The sequence below is a fragment of the Paralichthys olivaceus genome, chromosome 7, assembly GCF_024713975.1.
Source record: "Paralichthys olivaceus isolate ysfri-2021 chromosome 7, ASM2471397v2, whole genome shotgun sequence".
In the NCBI taxonomy this organism is placed as follows: domain Eukaryota; kingdom Metazoa; phylum Chordata; class Actinopteri; order Pleuronectiformes; family Paralichthyidae; genus Paralichthys; species Paralichthys olivaceus.
In genome coordinates, this window is record NC_091099.1 from 16818823 (window position 1) to 16843345 (window position 24523).

Consider the following 24523-nt stretch of genomic DNA (forward strand, 5'->3'; position numbering starts at 1 on the left):
ATTGCTACTCCCTTCATCTCTATCAGACAGTTTCTTTTTTATAAATACTTTTACACACTTTTCCATCATGTTACAAACTGTTTCTCCAAATAAATGTTGTATATACAATTATTCTGTTGACTTGTTCAGTTACACGCAGCATCTATTGCACCTCTGTCCGTCCTGGGAGAGGGATCCTTGACGTGGCTCTCTGAAGTTTCTACCTCATGTTAAAAGGTTAAGGATCGAGGACGTGGCACCTGAAGCCCTATGAACCAAACTGTGATTTGTGAATATGGGCTGTACAAATAAAATGTATTTGACTGATTGCTCTGGTCAGGTTATTGGAGACGTTTTAGTGCTTAAAGACAATTATGTTGTAAATATCGATTTGCTTGATCTTTCTTCATGATTGATCTGTGGCTCCTGACAGAGCATGAAGAAGAAGGTGGATGTCCCTGAGGACAAATCCTGTAGTAAACACGGACTCCTCTTTTAAAACCCAGAAGAAGAAACACATGGAAAGTTTAAATACCAACGTCACGGTCTGGCCTCCTCGTGCTGCCTCTGACCAATCAGAGAGCAGCATGTGTGGTTGACCCCGCCCTCTCTGTGATGACGGCGGCTCATACACTTTAACACGGAAACTGTCCCACGGTGCAGAAATGGCTGCTGAACCCACCGGAGAGACACCCGCTCTGGCTGCCGAGAACCACGCACCCTCAGCGGGGACAAGCGAGAGCAATGACGAGGACAAAGAGAAGGGCCTCGCCGAAGCGGAACCAGCGGAACCAGTTCCTCACGTAGAACCGAAAATGGAAGAGGCGGGCGGGGAGGCCGGCGAGGAGAAGCCCGCTGAAGCTGCGGACAAGGCCCCGAGCGAGGCGGTGGCACACGACGGCCCCTTAACGGTCAACCAGGAGGAGACAGCCGCTCCCGAAGAACCGGAGGCGAAGCCCGAGCCCGAGCAGAGCCCCGGAGAGGGCAGCAGCGAGCCCGCCAACCACAGCGCCATGAAGGAGGCGAAGGAGGAACCGGGGGAGGACAGCCGGTGCTCGGAGGCGGACTGTGAGAAGAGCAAAGCGGTGTGTGAGGACGGGGAGAAACCGAGCGGCGGAGGCACGGAGCTGGACGACAAGAGGCGGCCCAGTGTGGAGATATCATCCTCGGACGGTGAACCGCTGAGCCGCATGGACTCGGAGGACAGGTCGGTGTGGGCATTGACCGGTCCCTGTTGACGGGGGGTGGGTGTGAGCCTCAGCTGCGAGTCACGGTCCTAACGTGTCCGAACCAGCGCAGGAGGACTCATTCATTTCAATGTTTGATTCTAATACGATGAACCTGCAAACTAAAACCTAAACCCCTCAGTCATTTTCTATTTAACTCTCACATCAGCTGTGAAGACCCCCCCCCCCCCACACACACACACACACACACACTCACAGAACCTGTCTATAATATTTATATACAGTACATTTTCATTTCAAAAGTTTCACTGCTCAATGCAAGATGCATCCTGTTTCACTGTAAGGCCAATTTTCAAGATCCACACTATGTACCAGAGGTTTTTCAGAATCACCCCATCCTGAAAGCTTGATGTTGGGTCAGACTACATCACTAAATCATCTTCTGTGTACAAACTCAAACTCTTTTTACTATTTCACTGTAGTGTCCATTTTCATTATATACAATATGTTTTTGAGGTTTTCATGAAAACCTCCAGTTGCATGTTGGTCTCCAAACATCAAAAGTCATCTTTTATATACCAATCAACTTTTGTACTACAAAGTACACGAGAGAACAAAATATCATTGAGTGTAAAACAACCATTCAATATTAAATACAATACACAAAAACACAGTACAACTTAACAAAAATAAAATGCAACACAAAACAATAACCAAGCTATAAGGTGTACAAGGGTAGCTGAAATTTGAAGGTGCTGTATGAGCACAGTGAAAAGTAGTCATGGTGGTCAGAATCACTAAATACTAAGAATACAAAAAGAATATATGATAAATAATAATAACTACTGATAATTATTAGAGGAGGCACAGTGGTGAGGTTGATCCTATACACATTGGCATGTTGCATCAGGTCTTAATGGGTTGAGGCCTCCAAGACAGAAACTTCCCACCCTCTGGGAAAAAAATAAGAATCAGTCATCAGCACACTCAGGTGTAGACTTTAAATGAGAAAATAACATTTATTGAAATGCTGATAAAACTGGTCGAACTCTGAAAAAGCAATAGATAGATTATTAAACAAGCGAAGAGACCATTTCATATAAACCTCTTGGTGATTTTAACAGCATCACAAATGAATAATATCGTGCTAAGTGCTCTGAATAAAATGATATCATCGATTTGGTTTCAGTGATGAACGTGGCATGCATGGAAAATCAGTTGCAGCCAGAAGCCTTTCACGCATAGCGAGCATGTAATGTTGCAAGTGGTATTTGCACCTGTTCTTCACGGCTGTGTAAAGCCTGATCTGAGCTGTGAAGATATTCTCTTATAACCGTGGAGCTGCTTTCTTCCAACTTCCTCTCTTCCTGCCCACCCACCCTCCCCTCTCTTTCAGTATCAGCAGCACCCTGATGGAGATGGAGAGCACGGTGTCCAGCGGACGCTCTACTCCCGCTATGATGAATGGACAGATCAGCGCCAGCTCCTCCGGGGCAAAGACTGTGGCCTACTCCTGCTGCTGGGACCTCTGTCCCCAGTGCTTCAACTCAAGTCCTGATCTGGCTGAGCACATCAGGGGCATTCATGTGGATGGACAGAGAGGAGGGGTTAGTAGACTTTGTGTTGATGTTTTAGCAAGCTAATGTCCTTCTTTACCTTTCTCTTTAACCTGTCTTTTCCTGTATTGTGTTTTTATTTGTCACATCACTCCTATATACACCTCCTGTCCAATTTTCTTATCTGTCTGTGTTCCTCAGGTGTTTGTGTGTCTGTGGAAGGGTTGTAAGGTGTATAACACACCATCCACCAGTCAGAGTTGGCTCCAGAGACACATGTTGACCCACAGCGGAGATAAGCCCTTCAAGGTAAAAACCAATGACTCAGATAGGATGTTCACCACATGATGATGATTCATGTTATTGTCCGTCCATTATTACATTTACGAAATAAATACAAATTTTCAATATAAATTCCAGAATTAATATTATTTTTAATATTCAAGTTGTGTTCAACAGCTTAGTAGGTTTAGTGTCAAGGCTGACCCATTATCTTAGTTTCCTCTCCAACATGGTCTAGTAATCTAGTACAGGACAGCAGCTTTATCTACGTTTAAACAAACGTAAGAATTTTTGTCAGAATGCAAGTGTTCCCCAACAATTCTCCAGCTCCATTGGCTAAAACATTAACTGAAATAAAACAATTTGTTAGTTGCTTGTTTGTTTGTTTAGTTATCATCTTGTCCTACTAAGTGTAATATTGGTCATTGTGTTCCTCTGCAGTGTGTAGTCGGTGGCTGTAACGCCAGCTTTGCCTCTCAGGGAGGTTTGGCTCGCCATGTGCCGAGTCACTTCAGCCAGCAGAGCTCCTCTAAAATGTCCAGCCAGGCCAAACTCAAAGAGGAGTCACCGTCAAAGGCTGGACTTAACAAGAGGAAGAAGCTCAAGAACAAACGCAGGTGCTCCCTACGTACGTACCTAACACAAACACAAACACTCATACACACACACAAACCCTCTGTTATGGAGTTTTTTTCCGCTCTTTATTCAGGAGCGTGGTCTTTCAGTTTGAGAGCATGACTTGTTGAATTTATGTTCAGATTGTGTATTACTTTTCATCAAAACCTTGCCCTTGCACTAAAATACCCCGTTTGCACTTAAATCTGCTCTGCTTCTGCTCAAACTGTGTGCTTGCACTCAGATATATTGCTGCTTTCAGAAATTGTTTCTCATTGGGATTTTTCTCTGGGAAGTCTGAATGTTCACTTTGCATTTTCTTTGTCTGTCTTTGTCAGATAGCTGAGGCTTTTTAATGTAAGCAGAAAATAGCAGGCAGAGTTTCTAATAAACAAAAACAGATTCACCAAACTCCTCCGTCGCTGTGTGTTCAGTGTAACTGACATCTCCCGTATGCATTTTAAATGACTTATTTATTTAGTTAAAAAATAGCAAAAACCATAGTCAGACTTTGTAATGTATAAACAGTTTGAAAAAACAAACATATTTTAAATACGACAAAAAGCTTTAAAAAAATCCACCATGTGAACAAAACATAAACATGTAGTAACCAGGCCTACCTCAGTCCTCAGAGCAGACAGCTTGTCTGTTACTGTTTTTTATTAAGAAATAGAAACATGTCGACATACGGATGGTTGGTCTAGTGCGTATTCTTTCAACTGTGAGACTCCGGTGGAAAGGAAGCACCTCGCGAGCGTGGCCAGCCTCAGGAAGTGCTGTTACTCGTGAATATCCCTGTTGTACAGGAATATAAGCTAGACACATTTTTGTGTGGTGCAACTTAAGTTGTGCTGAGAAAGTTGTTTTCAGCCTCACACATCTCTTTCTGGAGAAGAAAGTGGACCACACATAGGCACCTGCATGCGCACACACACAGGAACATACAGAAAGCTTATGTCAGCTACACAGATTCTATCCCCATGGTAATGTTCTACATTTCAGAGAACAACATTTTATTTTTTTATTTTTTTATCTTTTATAATGTGTTTTTGCTGGTGCCTGTAGATAATGATGTTGTCTCATGGTGGCAGTGTTGGCCTCAGATGGCCTGCTGTCTTTGGATTGTGCAGACTCTTTCAAACACCTCTACATGTCTGTGTTTTTCTTTGAATTAATCTAAAAAAAGCTACTTAATACAATTTTACTTAGTGTGAAGTACCAAATCGAAATCATAAGCTGTAAAACATGTCTTTTAATATATTACTGTTATTTTTGTTGGAAGGTGTCTATAGTTATTAAAATACTCTTCAGTTTTGCTTATTTTAGCTACCAATTGTACATACCTAAAGTTTTCATCAGCTGTTTTCCTAACCAAAAGATTTAAGATCGATTTTTCCCTAGATAGCCATTCATTTACAAACATTTTAATTAAAACTTTACAGAGAACAGAAAACAGAGAGGCAACGATCCATCAATGCGGCTGTCTTGTTTTTTTAGTCTTCTACAGATGCACGGCAATTCAGTCAACGGGAAGTGTTTTGAAAAGTCCTCATAGTGGTGCATTCAAGGATACACTTGACATGAAATAGTCAGACAAGTTGACAAAAAGCAACAGCAATAATCTTATTCACTAGATTATTGCAATATTATATGTCAAATCGAAATGTGGACCTATTTTTGGTTGTTGTCCTAACATGGCTAAAAAATTGGATTGCACTCCAAAGTTCACCTTACTTTGAATTTTGAATCTCATTACTGCTTCTTTCAATTGAGTTTCACCTCTTTTTTTCAGGAGGTAAAACTTTTTTGTTGCTGCAAAAATTTCCAAAGGGATCACATTGTTCAGTCATGAGATGATTCTGATGTTTTGGCTAAGTTTCAGAAACACTTGGAAAAGCAATGGGATTGTTACAGTTGAGGGCCACAGTGGGAACCCTGGTGTTATGTTTCATTCACTCTGGTTCATCAGTCTGTCCTCCTTCCCTTCCAGCGAGGCCCCACGACTTCTTCGATGCTCAGACCATGGATGCTATTCGCCACAGGGCCATCTGTCTCAACCTCGCCACCCACATCGAAAGCGTGGGCAATGGCCACAGTGTGGTCTTTCACAGCACGGTGAGCGCTTCGTTTCCAGTCTTTGTCTTGCCGGGTTCACAATGGCTACTTGTTTTCCGATTAATCGAAATGATGGAGGAAGTAGTAACATTTCACTTAACCTTAAGTACCATTAAGTACACAAAAATGTAATCAAGTAAAAGTGTTTTCTTACATTACATTGTAAAAAAAAAAACCACCTTGGCATTATGAAGAAATTGAACGTTGATAAATCGTTATCATTCTCTACATCTGCATATTAAAAAACACTTAGTGGCAGTAGAAGCTGTGGTCTTGTGCTTCCATGTACACAACAGGCAAATCAAAGCATCACTGATGAGAACATGTTCACAGATTATAGTCAGTACTTATTCTGAATCATGTCTAAATTGTACTTTTTCTATGAATGAATATAGACACTGTTTAGCCTAATCTGCATGATTGTTGTCACATTTGTGTCCAATTGAAATCTCTTTATTTTGTTATTTTCCTTTTGGACAGCAGGGGGTGTGAAAGACTCACTCTAGATTTATGTATTTCTCCTCCGTGCACTTGAAGTGAACCTTGTGAATCGCCCCGGGGCTTTGACGTTGTTTTTCTCTGAATCGAGCTTCACAGGAAACACAATTGGATTGTTTTTGTGTATCTCAGTCCGTTCTGAGCCCTGTGCTTTATACATTATTAATGAGTTGTAAAGTACCTTTGCACCTTTCTATTGAGGGCATACATAAGCACTTCTCACTGATGATGATTTTAAAGAGTGAATTCTATATTAAGATTAACTATAAGATAACTCAGATGTTTAAATGACTGCTTTTCTTATTCAGTTCTGCTAGGAAGCACCCCCGACTCCTTCTCATAGATCTCAAACTGCATGATGTTAACAGCTTTTGACAGAAATAATTGTCACGTACAGCCTAATTCCAACTTCCTTCATGTACAATATGTACATAACACAAGATAAGATAATCCTTTATTATTCCAACAATTCAGAAATTTGCTGTGCTACAGTAGCAAAGAGGACAGTCAAAAAATAGACATCACTAAACGCAATAATAACATGCAATTTAAATGCAAGGAAATATAAAGAATAACTAGAATAGGATTAATATCCAGTGTAAGCAGTGTGTGTACCGTGAGAGCAGCTGATATACAGTGAAACAGATTCCACATGAACCATTGAATTGCAAAGACAGAAATCAGAATTGCACAGTGACATTAGTTAAAAATAGAAAATACAAAACATACAAATTCAATAACTGTGTCTCAGCTTAGTCTCTGATTATATTCATATAGAACCTGCTATTTAATCAGTGGCAGTAATCATGTTTACAGTGGTTACATGTACACTCACTCTGTAGTTCAGATATGTAATTTTTTATCTTGCTTATACTTTTTAACTACTCTTGTCACATTATTAATGTTTATTTATGACAAATTGTAAATGTTATTTGGTGTCTAGAAAGGTTCACTGAAATATTTCATTATTATTATTATTATTATTATTCTTATGCCATTTGCCTTGTGACCTTTTCGCAGCAGCCATTCTGTCATGTTGCAGTAACGATGGCTCTGTACCACTAATTGACTTCATTATTTACACCAATGCGTTTCCTACTGTGACGTTTGAAAAAGGTCTTTTTTTCTCTATGTAGCACTTTACACACAAAACTAGCCGTTTTATGTGTTACCCCCCACCACCACCACCAACAGTAAAGTCCTATATAAATAATACGTTTACTGTTTTTTGCATGGTAATGTAGCACGCCATCTCTCGCTAACCTAGCAGAAATAATTGGTGCACTTATGAGCAGATGAATCTACTACACATTTTCTCTTCCTAAGAGAACAGTGAAAACATCTCTGGAAGCACTTATTGTTTAGACCACTTGAATAGATACTTTACATGATACTTACATGAAGGCACAAACAAATTATTTATTTCACAATATGGCAAATTTATGCTAAATATGAAAGACATAAATTAAAGCAAAGAATCAGGATGCATTGTTTTGCATTACATGAGGTCAAACTCTTAAGTTCTTAAAGAAAAAAAATCATTAATTGCAGAATCATTAATTTGTACATCAGATTTTTTTCAGAACAAAAACATCATACGAGGAGATGAGCATATTTGTCATTGTATGATTTTTAAGTCTGTAAGGCAATAATTATAATGACATTAAAGCCCTTATAGATAAACCTAACTCACAGGTCAAATTTATAAAAAAAATCTTTAATGCATGCATGAATATTTTGTACACGTGAACATGTTGTGCATCTTTTTCCCTTTCAAATTATTTTCCACTGGAAATAATTCAAGCATTATGGGAAAAGTAGAGTGTTGGATGGAGTTTTTCACAAACCCACGATTAAAGCTTCTGTTCATGTTAAATTTAATTGGAGTGTTGAATAGTGCTATCGTCACTACAGTATTGCTTTGCTCTTAACACAGTCCCTTTCAACTCTTTTCTGTTCTGTTCTGCCCCTACAAACCCCAACTGCTCTCCAGCAGCCAAGAATTTGAAAAGAAAAGCTCAGTGAAGAGAAAAAAAAGTGAAGATAAAGCTTGGGAAGAGGTTAAGAGAGGTAAATCGCATATTTGGACATAGACTTGAGGAGGAGGAATAGCCAGCCAGCAGAGAAGGGGGAGAAACAAATGTAGAGAAAATGAGAGAAAGGGCGAGGAAAAGTGGTGAAGTAAAGGTCAGACTCATGGAATCGGAAGGAGATCTGGCCAGTTGAGCGTACATTCTCTCTCTCTAATCCCTGGAGGATTGTGGTGGAGAAGGACTGTGGCGCTGCGTCAGACCTCAGGCCCCAGCGGGCCCTCCCAGGCCCGGGGAGATAGAGCAGAGCTGTGGGGGGTTCTGTGGAGTTTGGCCAATAGTCCTGCTGACACGCCAGAGCAACTCAACAATGTTTATGATGGGATATTTTTGTTGCGCCAATCTGCGTCATCCACTGCTTGACCCCCTGACACTAGTCAGGCACCCAGTTTTAGCAGTTCTGCCTTCCCCCGGCTGCAGCCCAGCCCCTCTTACTGCTTTGTTTTCTAATATCCACTGTTAACTCCTTATTTCCTCCCAACCTCCCTCTCTGTCTCTTACCTCCCTCTCTTGGGTCTAGAGTGGATTAAGATCTGTCCCTTAAAGCCCCGACTTCCATCATCAAACCAGCTCAGCTCACAAATCACTTCATGCTGCTTAAACACAAGCCCACTTCTTGATCTTCGGCCTTTACATGGCCCATTCAAGTGTACTCTGGGTTAGTGATTATTAACCTGGTGTGGTGACGAGCCTGAGGGGCCCACGTTAACAGCAATGCATTTTTAATTAAAAGGGCAGTAAAGCAGCTGTTGGTGTAGTCAGTCTAAGAGACACTTCCTGTTCAGCCCATTGCTGCCAGCACTGGATTCATGCTAATGCTTTACCTTCACCCCATGGCTATTTGTTTCCTCTCCATCATGTGGATTAACTGTGCAGAAGCATTAGTTATGGGGAAAGGGGCAGATAAATGAGATTAATACTCTGAAAACAATTTTAAATAAAAGTGGCCCAAGAGAAGAAAGAAAAAAAAAAAGTTTAAAGTTAAAAAAATTTTTTGGGGGGATGATTTGAATATAGATAAGTAATAGCAAATGTTTTTGATTCTTCATAAGACTAAATTGACACATAAATAGAAATTAGGTGGGGGTTTACAATAGTGGGACATTTTCAAGACCAGCAAATAAACCATTGTCCAGAATTACCTGTATGTTCGCATCAATGCTGCTGCACACTCACAGCATGATGGTCAAAACGGCAGGCAGCAGATCGGTACATTCTAGAAGTTGGCATATGCATTTCTTTCAGCATGCATATCTGCTCCCTCTACTATACAGTCTGGGTGCTCTGGTACGCCCTCTAGAGGTATCTAGCACATGCATACTCTGCACAAGCATGGAAATCCCAGCCTAAGACAGTATGCTGACACCAGAATCTAATCAATGACATTTAACCTACATGTTTGCATTAGTCTTTTAGAGAATTCACGCAGACAGCAAGATGCCCCTATCGTGTCCACTCCCATGTGACACTCTATTCCATCCTTACTTTGAGTCACTGAAACCTTCACTATTGTTTCCCCTTACAGTCACACTGTAGCACATATTTCTTTTTATACGTCATTGGAAGGATTTTCAATTTCATATCAAAATTATATCTGTTCAAGCGTGGTAGTTTTTCTCAGGTTCATCACTCATGCTGCTACTGCTGCTTCGCTCTCCCTACTTCTTCCCTAGTCCATTCAGAGGAGTTTAATATTTGAACAATATATTACAAACAAGAGACAACAACATAGTGGATTTGCCAACTTGGCTACAATTTACAAGGCCTCTCACAGACAAATATTATGACAGCAAGTCTGCAAAAACAAAATTTACATCTGCTAACCTAGGCTAAATATTTCCTAAAAGCAACTAAATGTGTTTGTTGTGCCATTTGTTTTACTAACGACGTCTTTCAGACAACTCTATACCTGGAAGCTTTTCAAAATATTAATATTGATGTCATAAAGCCCCACCAGCATTGATAGCAAAAGAGAGTGAGACATTTCCTTATAAATTAGCTCAGAGAATGATAAAATTAATAATCCAATTTTCACGTGCTTGACAGAAGAGACAGACATGCAAAATATGTCATATTGGTATGATAAACAAATCAAATTTAGGGTCCTTATAATAAAATAATTTGTTCACGTGTGGGTTAGAATTTGGGAGGATAGAAAAAGTGGTAAGAAGAGGAGAGAAGTGATTCTAGGTCTTTGTCTCCGTCTGTGTCTCGTGTCTCAGAGGAGCCTCCTCTCGCCTGTCCTCAAACCACTTTCCATCAATGCCGCAGCCAGTCCCTGGAGTCATAAAAATAATTTCAGATATTCATGTGCGTAAGAGAAGTTCTTCACATGTGAACTCATTCACTATCCTAAAAATAGACATTCCTCACAAAAAAGAGCCAATTGACGCAAGAGGTTATATCTGCGGCTATTTTTGACACCGCTGGTTATTTTTCTAGCTTTTCTTTTCCCTACTGACAATATTTGTGTGGATTCCAGACCAGTTTTACTATAAACTAACGCAGCATGATAGAAAGAATGTTATACATAAAAAGGACGAAATATTCAGGAAATCTGCCATTGTCCTTAGTGTATTTAGTGAAGAAAAGCCTTGAAGTTTGTGATTCTGTTGGCAGAGTGAGACATACGAGTTAGAGCAGGTGACCAAACACAAGACAAATATTGAGCACAATCAATATTAGTACCATAAACATTAGAAAGTTTGTGCTACATTCAATCGGATGTACTCCTCTTAAAAGCATTAATGCATCTGGTGCTAACAAGAGATGGGACTTGTTTATACCCCATTTTTATCTTCTCTGCTCTCTACGGTCCCAGCTGGGATGAGCAGTCCTTACTTTAGTCCAAATACTTTCAGCATATCAAACATTTGTCAGATCTTAAATTCCTTGGTCTTACAGTATGTTGCATGGGAGTATGGGATAGCTGCCATTGAAAATAGAAATCTCACTGAGCTCTTGCATGCATTATTAAGATCGTTCCCATTGCTTATTAGTGTAATGATCAGCCACTATATCACTTGGTGAGATGTCTGAAGCATGTAGCCTAATTATTAGTCAGAGATGGGGCCGGGGTGGGGGCATATCTTTGAAGCTGATTCTCTACAGAAAAATTTGACTGCTGCAATATGAGCCAAACTCAACACATTCATGCAAATCGGGTGCTTATAAAATTACATATTAGCTTGAAATAAGAAATCAGACACATTGGATGAATTATATGGCTTTTGTAGATGTTTGGTGGTTACCTTACATTGGTCAAACTAGTTAAGGTTTGGCTATTGGGGTATTCATATGTCAAATCACAGCAGTGCAGTAGAGACTAATTGACTGACTGAGTGAAATAACAGTGAGGAGGCAGGAGTAGTCATTTTCTTGGCGTCCTAGTTTTTATGTCGTTCATAACTCAGCTTGTGCTCGTGCTTAATTCTCTCTGTGCAGGTGTTGGCCAGAAGGAAAGAAGGGTCCGGCAAGGTGAAGGTTCTCCTGCACTGGACACCTGAGGACATGTGAGTAAATCTACTCCTATACTAGACATCATCTGCATAAACCTTTACCTCAACTTATATACACTAAGATAAGAATTTTTAATAAAAATATACACATAAAAATACACATAAAACTGAGGAATGCTTTACAAATGATGAGGCTTTTTGCTGCTTCTTTACCAAGTCACTCAACAAGGTGGTTGGACCAGGCCTGGCACCCTGAGTTTGACTTGGTTTCTCGCGCACCTTGAGCACCCAGATCTTCTGGTCTTGTTGATCTGGTTCCTGGTAAGCTGACGTCTCATTTGGCTGGTTGTGATAATTAGGTTGGTTGGGGATGTGATGAGGTTTGGACTATCTCTAGCTTTGGGCAGTCATGCCATTGTTCATTTGGGTGTGCAGAGATGGAGTTGAGGGGGAGGGACAAGGGTCAGAGGAGAGGAGAGAATCAGGGGAGGGAGGCAGTTGGGATGAGAGATCAGAGACTGGTATAGAAAACACCCCTCATTAGCCAGCTTTGCATGTTGAGGCTTCTGATTCTGATTTATTGATCCATATGACTGTCTCTGCCACCAATATATATTTCTGGAACAAAGCCTCCCCAATCCATGTTCATACCTTTACCTTGAACAGGAATGTTATCTGTTGGTTGTAGGAGAAGGACAATGCCATGGAGGGTGGCAGTATAGCCTGTGCCTATCATACAAGCATTTCCTTTTTGAGCTGCAGGGCTGCCTGCATGTACAAGTGCACATCAGCAATGTATGTTTGTCTGTCAGATAGTTTTATGATTCTCCTTCCCATTCAGCAGTGCAGTCAACATGGTGGTCTTTGTTCATGTCAGGGTTTGTGATAAATCTTCCCATCTTCCTCTCCTCGCTGAGCCAGTAGCCTGTTCGTCATGGAAACTCTCAACGTGAGGAGCTTAAAGCCCTGGAGCTATCCTCAAATGGAGCTAAGAGGAATTAGCCTTGTTGATTATTCTCACTCAGTGTAATGTTACCTATATTCATTTCTGAAGCACTGATGAAGAGAGGACTAGACTTGGCAGTCAAAGAAATCTGTCTCTCTGATCCTCACTTGGTCTGGCACTGGTTCTATACCATCTACTTGGCTTTGTCTTGGTCTACAAGCCTTTTCCCCTTGGTTAATTTTTTTTTTGCACAGAGAAAAAGCAAAACCAACTAAAATCCATCTGTGAGAATTGGATGAGAATGTTCAGTCTACTCATTACTCTCATATGTCCAGGACAGGAACAAAAAAGTGAATACAGGGAGAAAGAGCCTCGTTGCTCGTAGATGTAAGATCTCCTTTCATTATGTTGTTAGCTATGCAAGCTGCCAAAGTTTGCCTGCTTTACAGAATCTCACAATGCAAAGCACACCTCGGTACAGAAGCTACCTCACAGTTGGGTTAGACTGAGGTTGTATCATGTTCCCACCACAAACAGCTGCTTCAGAGTTTGTTTGGGACCCTACCTAGACCTACTCCTCGAAAGAGGCTTTTATTTTGCCCAAACAAACTGCACCAAGGGGTTAAACTAACCAGAGTCTGATTAAACTTGCAGGTGTGAAAACTTACTTTGATAAACCTTGAATAGTTCCCCTGAAGTGGTTCAACATCCAAAATTACTCTTAGGTTGATTTACTGTGTTCCTTTTTTATGGTTTAGGTAATAAATGTCCGTCATAGCCTTTTCGTGTAACCTCTGGATGCACTTTCATAAAAATAAAAAAATCATGCTCAGTTTATCCCCCTTGAGCATTAGCTCACAGTCCTCACTAGCCTAATACCTAGCCTCACAATTTGTGGCCCACTATTGGTGAATCTCTGCACCACTTTTGCCCCACCTCATTTAAGCAATTTTGCAGAAGGACTGGACGTTTGGACACTGCTCAAAATTAAATGGGTCTTTCTCACAGAATAGAGTTCACAGAATGCTGTGATTTTCAGCAGGGCTCTTGTTCAAGGGACGCTCCCACCAACACTCCCTTTAAAGAGTTGACTGCATGGAATTGAAGATGATCAGAGAGAGGAAAGTGGAAGAATGAAATAGAAGAAGACTAGGGTCGAGGGACAGGTAGGAGATAAAAGGTAGGATCAGGGAGGGGCGGGGGTCAAAGGAGAAAATGAAAAGGCTGAAAAACAAAAAGATTTTGTGAGTGCAAAGTTGGCACTGGGCAAAGAACCTGGATGATGCATCATGAAGTACATTGCAGCTGACAGCCTCAGATGAACACACTGTAGCTAAAGCCTTGTACTCTCATCCTTCTGTCTCAGCATCCCATTTTTCCTTCTTTCCTTTCCCCTCTCTGATCCACCTCTGCAATCTCCTTCTCACCCCGCAGTGGGAGTTTAATCTTGTGCATTGAGAAATAATGAGGGGAAGGGAGCGGAAGAGAAAGATGAAGTTTGGTGATCAGGAAAGACTCGTCAGATTAATTCCAAACAGAGAGACATAGATGGAGATTGATACTGAGACTCAAATGCAGGATGGATGATGGAACGCACTGCGGAGACAGAGAGTGGAGGAAAGTGAGAAATGGGAGTGGGAACAAAATGGTTGTGGGAGAGAGTAATGTGACGGAGAGGCAGAATGAAACCAGAGAGAATAAATGATGGGGAGAGAATTAAACAGAAAGATAGAGAATGAGAGTGAGATCCCTTTTTGCTTCGGCCATGCAGGAGAAATCAGTGATGCTACTGAGTCATGCATTTGCACCACAGTAAGCGAGTTAGCAGTTAGCTAATGTGCAAAAATACTGGAAATTAGGTTTATCTCTCTGATTTCCAGATCATTCCGGTCACTTTAACTCTGATATCCTGGCTGTGCACGTCTCTTGTTGTGTGAAGCAAATGAACTACGTGCGCACGTGTTTAAATACTTGCATCATAAACTCTAAAGCTAATCAACAAACACAAAATTAACTTCAACACTGTTCAGGTCCTAATAAATTCTGATTATTGTCAGTGTATATTATTAGAGTGTAAAGTGGGTGCAGGTGAGTGGAGGGAGCACACTCAGACAGAGGAGACTCTGACACTGTAACAAACAACCAGAACTTTAAAGTGCATCTGTCCTGATCCTGTATCAGTGGTGGTTATAATTTTTGCAGCGCTACAGCAACAAACGTGGCAGAGTCCTTGAATCGATTATGTTCCATTTCTGCATCGATGCAGTCGTCCATGTCCGCATCGCGATGCATTCAAAAATCGTGAGATTTGTCCACCTCTAGTTCTGACATACGTCCCCTCATACAGTTCAGTACAGGTCTGAAAGCAGCTATACATAATATTAATGTGGAGAAGTCAAAATCTTGATGTGCTTTCCATGCTGTGCTTCAATTCCATAAGTTAGATTTATGGTTTAGCAAATATTTGTACAATTTGTTTGAAAATTTGCCATTTAAGAGTGAGTGTTGACTTAGTTCGAATTTTGTCTTTGACTCACTATCATGTCCTGGTACTAGACAAAATCTGGTGGGCATTTGTTAGCCATCATGTGTTGTGACCCTCAACAGCAAACTACATCAAGCGCTGTACTGTGTAAGTTTCCCAGTCACTGAGTCAATGATTAGCCTCGTAAATGTGGGAAGTCATGTTTATTAATGCAGGAGCAAACTATTCACTTTCTGACTGACACTCATTAACTTCGTTTGGTTTAATATGTAACTGATTAACATGAACCATTCTGAACATGAACCACCAGCAGCTCACTGAGGACAAAGAGAGGTGTGTGGGTTGTGAAAGAGAGAGAGAACTATAATTGCTGTCCAGTCTTTGATGGATGTGTGAATGGATTCCCCTGTATGCTGCTGAATGCTTTGGAATAATTAGACTGCACACTCTGTGATGGGGAACGCCTTGAGCCATTGGCATCCTGGCTCATCAATGTGGACAAACTATGGTGCTTATCATGCACAAGATAGGTTTATCTCTTAAACCTTTGTTAACTTGTTTGTAATTTGTTTTCATTGTGTTGTTTATCTTCAGGCAGGTACCAAAGGGTACAATAACCACAAGCTATTAGGGCTCCAAAATGTTTTTTCTAGAGATCTATTATACAATGCCCAATATACAGTATAATAGTACAATATGTATTCTGCTAACAATAAAAATATATACTTAAAAAACCTGCCTTTTGGTTTTATGTCTTTGCCAACCAGTGAATTTCAATGAAATGTTGTTTATCACCTGCTACTCCTGAGAAGGGTGTTAAATAATGGCACATTATGATCTCACAGCGAAGTTGATATTTGATCTTTTAGACATGAAATGCCCTTATTTTATTCTTAGGGATTGGTGTTAAATTGTTTCATAATTTGCATAATTATTCTTGAATTAGGATCAAAAATGTTTTATGAGGTCACGGTAACCAAATTCTTATCAGTTCATCCTTGGTTACAAGTGGATTTTTGTGGCATTCCTGATTTATCACAACCACAAGAACAGAGGTGAGGTCACAGTGAACTTGACCTTTGTCAATGCCATTGCATTGGCTTAATTTTGTACACTGAAGACATCAGGGTTGGAGTGAAATTTGATTTCAGAATTCCAGCCTTTAGTTCCTGGCACTGGCATTTTTCAACTAACCCTTTAAGATTGAATCAACATGAAGACCAGAAAGCTGTGAATGATCTCTGATCAGCTACAAGTAAAGCTACAAGCAAACCTTTAAATGCTGCTGTTCAGAAATACATATGTTATTATATAAAACAGCAGAGGAACTGCTACTTTGATCTAATGGTAATAAAACCTCCTAGGCCTCGAATAATCACACACGTGAGACTTCTAGGTTCATGTGACTGATTCGCCCATTTCGTGCAACTTGATTGGTTGGTAGAGGTATACAACCATGAAGCAGTGATGCAAGTTTAAATAGATTTTCCCAGTTTACACCTCTGTCCCTTTGTTAATTGTTCATACATCTCTTGTGAATTTGTGCAAAAATATACATTCAAAAACGTATTGTGTCCAATCATAATGCATCATATTATTACCTTCCTGTGACTTTAAACTCTGCCAGTCATGACCAGTGTACATGTCAGAGACCTACTCTGTCCAATTTCATTGGTTAAAACCTGCAGGCGTATGCAAAGGTGGCAGCAACAGGTCCACAACAACAGAGAGCAGACTGCTGTCATGACTTTCCATGTTGAGCTCACACCCAGCGCTTTTGACGATACTGTAAACACCAATCAATATCTTCAACAACTCTCTCCATTGCTTAACATTTTTACTGGATACATGTGCAGAATCAAATGGCCCTCTGACTGCTGTTTATTTGTATTTTTTGCAGTTTAATTTCCTGCAGACAGGAAGTTTTGAATTCAAAATGAGTTCAAATCCTTGAAAGAGTCAGAGGGTAAATATCAATGTCAGTTTTGATGTTACTTAATGTTATTCAACTTTAGGAAATGCCCCCCCCCCTCCTTTTTGAGCTTTAAACAATATGTTGAGTTTGCTCCTGAAAGGTATTAGTGAGTGAAATAACAAGAACTGATTGTAGTACAGTTGCGCAGTCCCTCTGTTTATGATGAGGTGTTTTTTTGAGGCTGCAGTGACCTTTGCAGTCCCTGAAGCTGCTCTCTGAGCCTGCTGTCCTGTACCTTGCAGAATGATGCACTTTATTAGGAAATTGAGCTTCTGCGTCACTCTGCCTTAGTTCCATATAAAGCCATTTAATATGTTAGTGCTTTAATATGCACTTTGCTGACTCTTAATGAATGCATTGCTCCTGTCACCACTGTGAGCATGGAGGCCTGAAGAAATCCCCAGTAGCTCTCCCACACTGCTACTCATACATACATGTCCGGCTCATACAGAAGAAAAGCAAACCGTGTCATCTGCAAAGTCAAACAAATCCATTTGTCTTTATTTGGCTCAGTGTGACTTTGGCTTTGAGTGGACATCTGTTTGGGAAGTGATGTGGTGTATGTGTGTGTACGCGTGACACATGTGTGACATGCTGACCCCCCCGCCTGCGCAGCAGTCCTGTGTGCCTCCCATATATCAGAATATAATAACTCATCAGCACCACAGCACACTCGCTCTGACATGTTTATGGTGACTCGGGAGTGGAATGTGCACATAACTGTGCACACACACAAACACACATGGGTGTTTACTGCATATTTAACACTCTGCAGGTCCTCCTCTGTTATTTGAGGTTTGCTTTTCACAAGGGCACTAACTCAAGACTAACCCAAACTTTAAGGCCACTTTGAAGGGGACTGTTTCTTGTCTTGTCCCTGCCTCTTTTCAGCTGCCTCTTTCAGCTCTCACCACCATTAAAGGGGATACAAACACTTAGTTTAAAAAATGTTTTTTTTCTATGCTTTTACCAAATTAAGGAGAATTTGATGTATAGGGCTGCAACAATTAATCGGTTAAAACAATATAGATATAAATAGCATAGTTGCAATCAATGTCATTATTGATTAGTTGGGTCTATGTTATATTGCATAGCACATGCTGTGGCAGTGTCTCCTGAGGTGGGGGCATTGAGCCAGCCTATGCTGGGCCTCATGTGGCTGCTCCTCTGGGGTAAGCGTTTGAAAATAGAGGGAAACACCACAAACGATACAGCCAAGACAAGTGTACAAACCTAGTACTCAAAAGTGTAGAAGCATTTTACATGAAAATCTTCAAAGAAGACGGTTAATTGCAAAATGTGCAAAGCTGATTTTGCATGGCACCTGACTGAAAAACATGTTGGAGCCATGGGTGAAGGGGACTTATTATAACTAGTTGGAACTACATTGTAGATATTTGAAAGTGTAATCATGGTCATAATTTAGGTGCAGATATCTGTAAAACATGTACAAAGACAACTAAGTTGTTTTTAAGTAAACTGCTCTAAACGATTAAATGTAGCATTTCGCCTATATGAATAAAAACTGCGTTCAACTTTACAGTAATCAGATATTACCATCATAGGCCTCATACTGTGTAAAAGTATTTCCTTTTGGGCACTTTTGTTTTTTTGAATGACATTCTATCTGTACCAATTTGTCTTTAAATTAGACCAGAGGCGAATTGAGAAAACAGCTTTTTGGATTTTTATTACATTTTTAATTTACATCATAGAGAGAGAACTATGCAGCAAGACCTCTGCAACTAAAATACACAACAGTGTGCAGGACAGACTGCAGCCTGGTTAATCATCTGGGGGTATATCTCTGAGAGAACTTTTATTTTATTGTAAAAGATGTATTATTTTGAAAATCTGGCGTGACAGATGTAGTGTATATAGCTTATATACAATGCATGCACTGGTTATATGCTTAGGCCCTTGTTTTTGTGCATGTGTGAATTCAGAGAGCACAGACAGAAGTCCACTTTCTAATGAACATCCAAACAGTGATGTGTGAAAACCTGAAGGGTTATTTTAAATGCAACATTTTGGTAGATGATAAGGAGACCACATTGGTTTTCATAATTTTTTAGTATTGACCAAATTGTCCTGTGTGGCAAACCCCACCCTCCCAGCACTTAAACATTCCATAAAAGGATTTTGATTCACTGTGAGTGTTCCCCCTCCCACCCTTCTCCCCCCATACCTCCTTTCCTGTCCTTCATTTGTCAGCTTTCTATTACTCCCCCTCTTTTGTTCTCCATCATTGCCTGCACCCAGTTACCCAGTTGCGCTGAATGTGCTGCACGTGAGGTACTACCTGCAGATGGTCTACTTAATGGGCTGACTAGGCATGTGAATGTGGGATTTTGGCTTGGTGTCTGCCTGCTTGGCCAACTGCTGCTTGCAGTGTGTGTAAGTGTGCGTATGTATCTGCATCTCTTGGGGCTCCTATGATGACGCACATTGTGACGGGGGAATGCTGGGGGTGGAGACAGGGGCGGCTGCAGGAGGGAGGGGAGGTGCAGTCAGCTTGCAAAGCTCTTTGTTTCCTTCTCCTGCACCTTGACTTACCACGCCAGTGCTCGCACGCTCCCTCTTTCACAAGGGATCACACTGCTGTGGGGTACAGTAAATGCAGCTGAGCAGTACAGTACATCACATACACGTGTGGCTGTGTTAGTGTGTCACTCTAAAGCTATCACCTCGTTGTCCCATTAAAAAAAAAATCTGGTTGTTCTGATTTTAATGTTCCCTGTTTTAATGTTTTTATATTAGATAATATTAAATGCAGTCCAAAATATTCTCACATACATGTTCACACCGAGGCACACACAGTCCTTCACATGTCCCACTTTTGATATCTACTGTAAGCACACAGTAACTAACCATGAAGGTGTAGTGTACTGGATAACTGACATCATGGACACAAGGCTTTGTCCTTTGTGTGTCTGTGAAGGTCTGCTTCCCTGTGTGAACATGTGTAAGTCCCATTGCTTTGGTCATGGCTATGTTACTTATGGAAATGTATGTGCTCTTTGTCCATCGCTCTTGTCAGAGCTCACACCCTGACCACATTCTCTGTGTGTTGTCCTGCAGCCTACCTGACGTGTGGGTGAATGAAACGGAGCGATGTCAGCTGAAGACCAAAGTGGTGCACTTATCCCAGTTACCGCAGGACACAGCCATGCTGCTGGACCCAAACATCTATAGGTGAGTGTGTAGTGGTGTTTTTTGTGCAGATACACGCATAAAACACACAATGCACTGCTGTAGATCCATTTAGTCTGAGCCGAACACGTTTCTCATCTGTAAATTTCATTTAACCTTCAAAACCATTGATTTCTGAAAAAACTGCAGCGAAAGAAAGAAGCTTTTGCTTCTGTTTGTGAGAGAGAATGTGGATGTGTCTGTGTGTCAGTCTGTTTGTGTGTATGTGTCTGTGTGTGAGTAGCAATGTCTTCTTCCACCAGGTGGCACCAGAGCAATCTAGTAACATACAAGTGCAGCTTTAACACTTTTTTTGTGGGTTTTTTTGTCTGTGTACGAAGATGCAAACATTGCCAACTGTACAATCTGATAAAGGATGTCAATGTTTTGCCAGTATCCACATCTTGTAGCTGTTTTGGTTTGTCAGAAATCACAAACAATCATAAGAAAGAGGCCCACTTATTTAAGTATTACAGACTGTTTCACTTGAGAAAGATTGAAATTGCAGTTCACCAGTGTAAATTTGATTAGCTGATAAATGATATGAGAACAGAAGCATCAAATTCCACCAGACATCAGCTAAATTATTATTTAAAATGTTCGGCGACTCTGCAAGAATTAGTACACTTACCACGAAGAAGACCAAACAAGGTTAGCTTTATGGTACACCATAAAAGTCTAAAATGAATCCTGAAAGAAGAACAATGTGCCTAAAACAACAGCGGTCATCTTACTGGAGATATGTGGGAAACGAGTGTGCCGATCACGCAGGCTGACTGATTTTAATTAGACCTGAAGGCTCAGTAACTTCGAGGGCTGCTGCTGGACTCTGGTTTCATAGTTGAATATAACCATCAGCGCTCAGCTGATTCATGTCAAGGTTGTCCTAATGCATGAAATCCCCAAACAAACGAAGAGACTGGTGCCTGTGACATCACATCAGCAAATCAGCTCCAACACATGATCACATTGGATAACACATATCATACATAAGCTGCTTTCAGACTTGCACTTAACTCTCCAGAGGAAGTGCATATGTGACCGCAAGTGTCTGAGATAAAGGCTCCAGATTATCTGCAGACTTTTCCCCCTGGCCTCCGTGTAAAGTCCATAGAAATTCAGGAGAATTTGATGTGTGAGCAGGGGATCCCCCGCAAATACGAAAAAGCAAACAAAAAGACAACAAATATCTCCCAGTGAAAAAGCGGTGACGTATACATTGAAGACACCGACGAAGATGTCAAGAGAGTTTGCGGTGATAAGAGCTGACGCTGGTGTCTGTGTGTTGTAAAGAAAATCACGTGATCTCCGCAGCAGAGTTAATACGTCACTTCCTGCCTCTCTCTGCTCCACCCCTCGTCTGAATAACGCGGAGGATTTGATGCTGTTTGTGTCTGTGCAGAGAATGTGTGAAAGACCCAATTCTCTGGACTGAACGTGTCTGAAAAGTTTTGTAGAGATGTTCTTTACACGGTGGCCTCACACTTTTTTTTCTGTTTTCAGAGCACTTCCTCAAAAGCGGCTGAAGTGCAGGTAAGCTGAACCAGCTCATACAAATACTCTTAAATCTTAGAGTATTGACTAATTCTTACAGATTTATTTACATCTATATATTCAACACACAGTACCATAGTGTGAGTTTGGCTTCATATAGTGACTTACAATTAGAATCATACAATCAATGACAATAAACGAAGAAGTGATTTGACCTGGTTATTGATGTAAACACATTCAACAACAAAACAGAATTTCAAGTAGATGCTAAACAAGTAACAGAACCCAGAAACAAACTATCGTGCAAATCATACTGTATTATATTACAACTATATATACATATTTTATTTGTATATGTAGTTGTATATAAGAATCAAATGAGTGTAAAATAAGTGTGCATTTGAGAAAATAATAGGTATCCATGAAGTATGTGTATTAGAATAAAATAAGTCTAATCATAGCAACTATTGTATATGAAGAACAAAAGTTTACATGTTTTACTTCTTGTTAGTTTAACAAAGGCAGTAGTGACATAGTTTGCAGCAGTGAAGTCAGATGTACAGGAAGACGAGGCTGGTGCATAAACAAAGAAGCATTAATGTGACAACATCAGTGCATCCATGCACATCTTTTGAAGATGACAGTGGTGTTTTAATGTGTATCCACACAACACAGCTGCTGCTGCCGCCTCCTTGTTTGTTAACTCGACTGTAAAAGTCACGTGTCTCTGCTGTAGTAACATACATTTACATTTTCAATATTCTTTTGCTGTAACCTATATCAAACACTGCTGATGCATTGATAATATGGTAAAGTTTGCACGTCTGCAGAATTACCTGTGGCTCTGGCTCTCCTGTGGTGAAACTGTATCATAGCTGATTATTTGTCACCCACAGTTTCACCGCTGCTGTTTACTGTAAAGACAGCAAACTGAGAAACGAGCTGATTCGAAGCCACGACCCTTGGCATTTCATAGTCTCGCTCGAACATGAGGCCATTTTTTGCCTCTGTTCATTATTTCCTTGATTGACCTCAGTAGTTCAAGCGCAGCAAAAGCTCTAAGTGTAATGTGTCTGCAAAGGAAATCAGTTCATTGTGGATAAAGCCCATTTCTCATACTGTAATCTCCCCTCTGACACACTTAGAACAACTCATTCTCTCCCTCTCTGTCTTTCTCTCCTGTCTTTGTGCTCAGCCTGTGAGGAGTCACCTGTGGACTCGATACTTAAAGGGAAATCCTTGTGCATAGGAGATTTATCTGTAAGGGATGGGACACTCTTCATCTGTCTCTGCTGAACGGGAGAAGTGAAGAGGCGATAAAAGGGACTTCTCCTTTTTTTAAATTTTGTGTATATGAAACATGGTTGTAGCCGAGTGTGGTGGTAAAATGGGACTAACAATTTTGAAAGAAAAGTTTGTGTTCATCAAAAACTTATATGAATGTTTTTAAAAAGCTGAAAATATTCTTTATACCCAATGGTGTTAAAAGCAGTTTTGTGTACGTTTGTCAGAAGATGCAGCATCTTTTATAACTGTTTTGTGTAAAATATTTATGCAGATTTGTAACTTATTTTTATACCATGAAAATGCTGGTGTACTGTGGATTTTTGTGAAGGTTTTGAATAGAACCGTATTTACTGTGATAATCTATGTTAACTATCACTTATTGGGATATTTGAACATTTCTTGTTGTAATTATGTTGTACATAACAAAAGTCTTAACAGATTATCCTATTTATACTTCCTGAATGCAGTACTGGACTTTGTATTCAATACAATGCAAAATATTACAGGAGCAATAACTCTGTAGTAGCTCTTAATCTTACCCAGTCAGAGTACTTCATAAAATGACTCTGACATGTTAGCAGGCACTCAAAGTGTAAATTAAACCAATTTATCAACTTAAACACGAACTTTGTATATCATAGTCCGTATGATACATTTACATCACCGCCATTTACTATTATTGATATTGAGTTGTCTTTTCTACTGTGTTTGGAAATTGAACATGTGTTTGTAATAAAATGGCAGAATCGACAGATGTTGACAAAGTTGTTTGTTTAGATCATAGACCGTAAATATAAAGATGGACGACATGACGGCACAAAAGTGAAGCCAAAGCGTCTTAATCACCTCTGTTGGCTGGACCTAAGGTTATAAACCACACCTTCTCTATGTCGCTATATGTTTTTTATGTTATTTTTTAAATGTGGGTTCTGTCATCGCCGGTAGTTCTCATCACACTGATGTACTGAATTTAAATGTACTCATACTTCTTGTTTTAAACAGTTATTTGATGATATAAAATTGACAGCTGAGACTGACTTGCATTTGGAACTTGATTCTGCTTCACACCATGATCACTACTACACCGACTCTTACGTTACATGACGCCGACAGTTTAAGATGGCGGCACCCATATATTTTTTCAGTTTTGTTCAACAAGAGAAAGAAGAGATGCATCAACCATTTGTATGTACAGTTTATGGCACTGACGCAGAAGCAAGTTGTTTGAATGACCGAAAGGAGTAATGCCTCCATGAGTACGAGATCCCTGTGCGTGCGTTGGAAGGATTGGCTGGATTATTTGGCGTCTGCGAGCGGAACAGCTTTGGGAGCATGCTGCGGAGGAGCTAATGAATGGGCCGGCA

At 40.4% G+C, this 24523-nt stretch overlaps 1 protein-coding gene across 5 annotated transcripts; it reads left to right on the forward strand.

Moving 5' to 3' along the window:
• Positions 1–592: 592 nt before the first annotated feature.
• On the forward strand, positions 593–23911 carry LOC109623573 (zinc finger protein aebp2-like). Of its 5 annotated transcripts, none has more exons than XR_011243468.1 (9): positions 594–1186; positions 2563–2773; positions 2924–3031; positions 3446–3621; positions 5610–5734; positions 11767–11834; positions 20268–20381; positions 21882–21911; positions 23068–23911. XR_011243468.1 is itself a non-coding variant. In XM_069528593.1 (9 exons), exons 1-9 carry the CDS (start codon positions 645–647, stop codon positions 22896–22898), a joined length of 1515 nt encoding a protein of 504 aa, XP_069384694.1. In that variant the 5' UTR covers positions 594–644; the 3' UTR covers positions 22899–23045. The 5 variants fall into 5 exon arrangements, 3 of the variants coding, with proteins under 3 accessions (XP_069384694.1, XP_069384696.1, XP_019933629.2); XM_069528593.1 differs by lacking the exon at positions 23068–23911 and adding an exon at positions 22769–23045 and having other exon boundaries at positions 3446–3632; XM_020078070.2 differs by having other exon boundaries at positions 596–1186; positions 3446–3632.
• Positions 23912–24523: the final 612 nt, after the last annotated feature.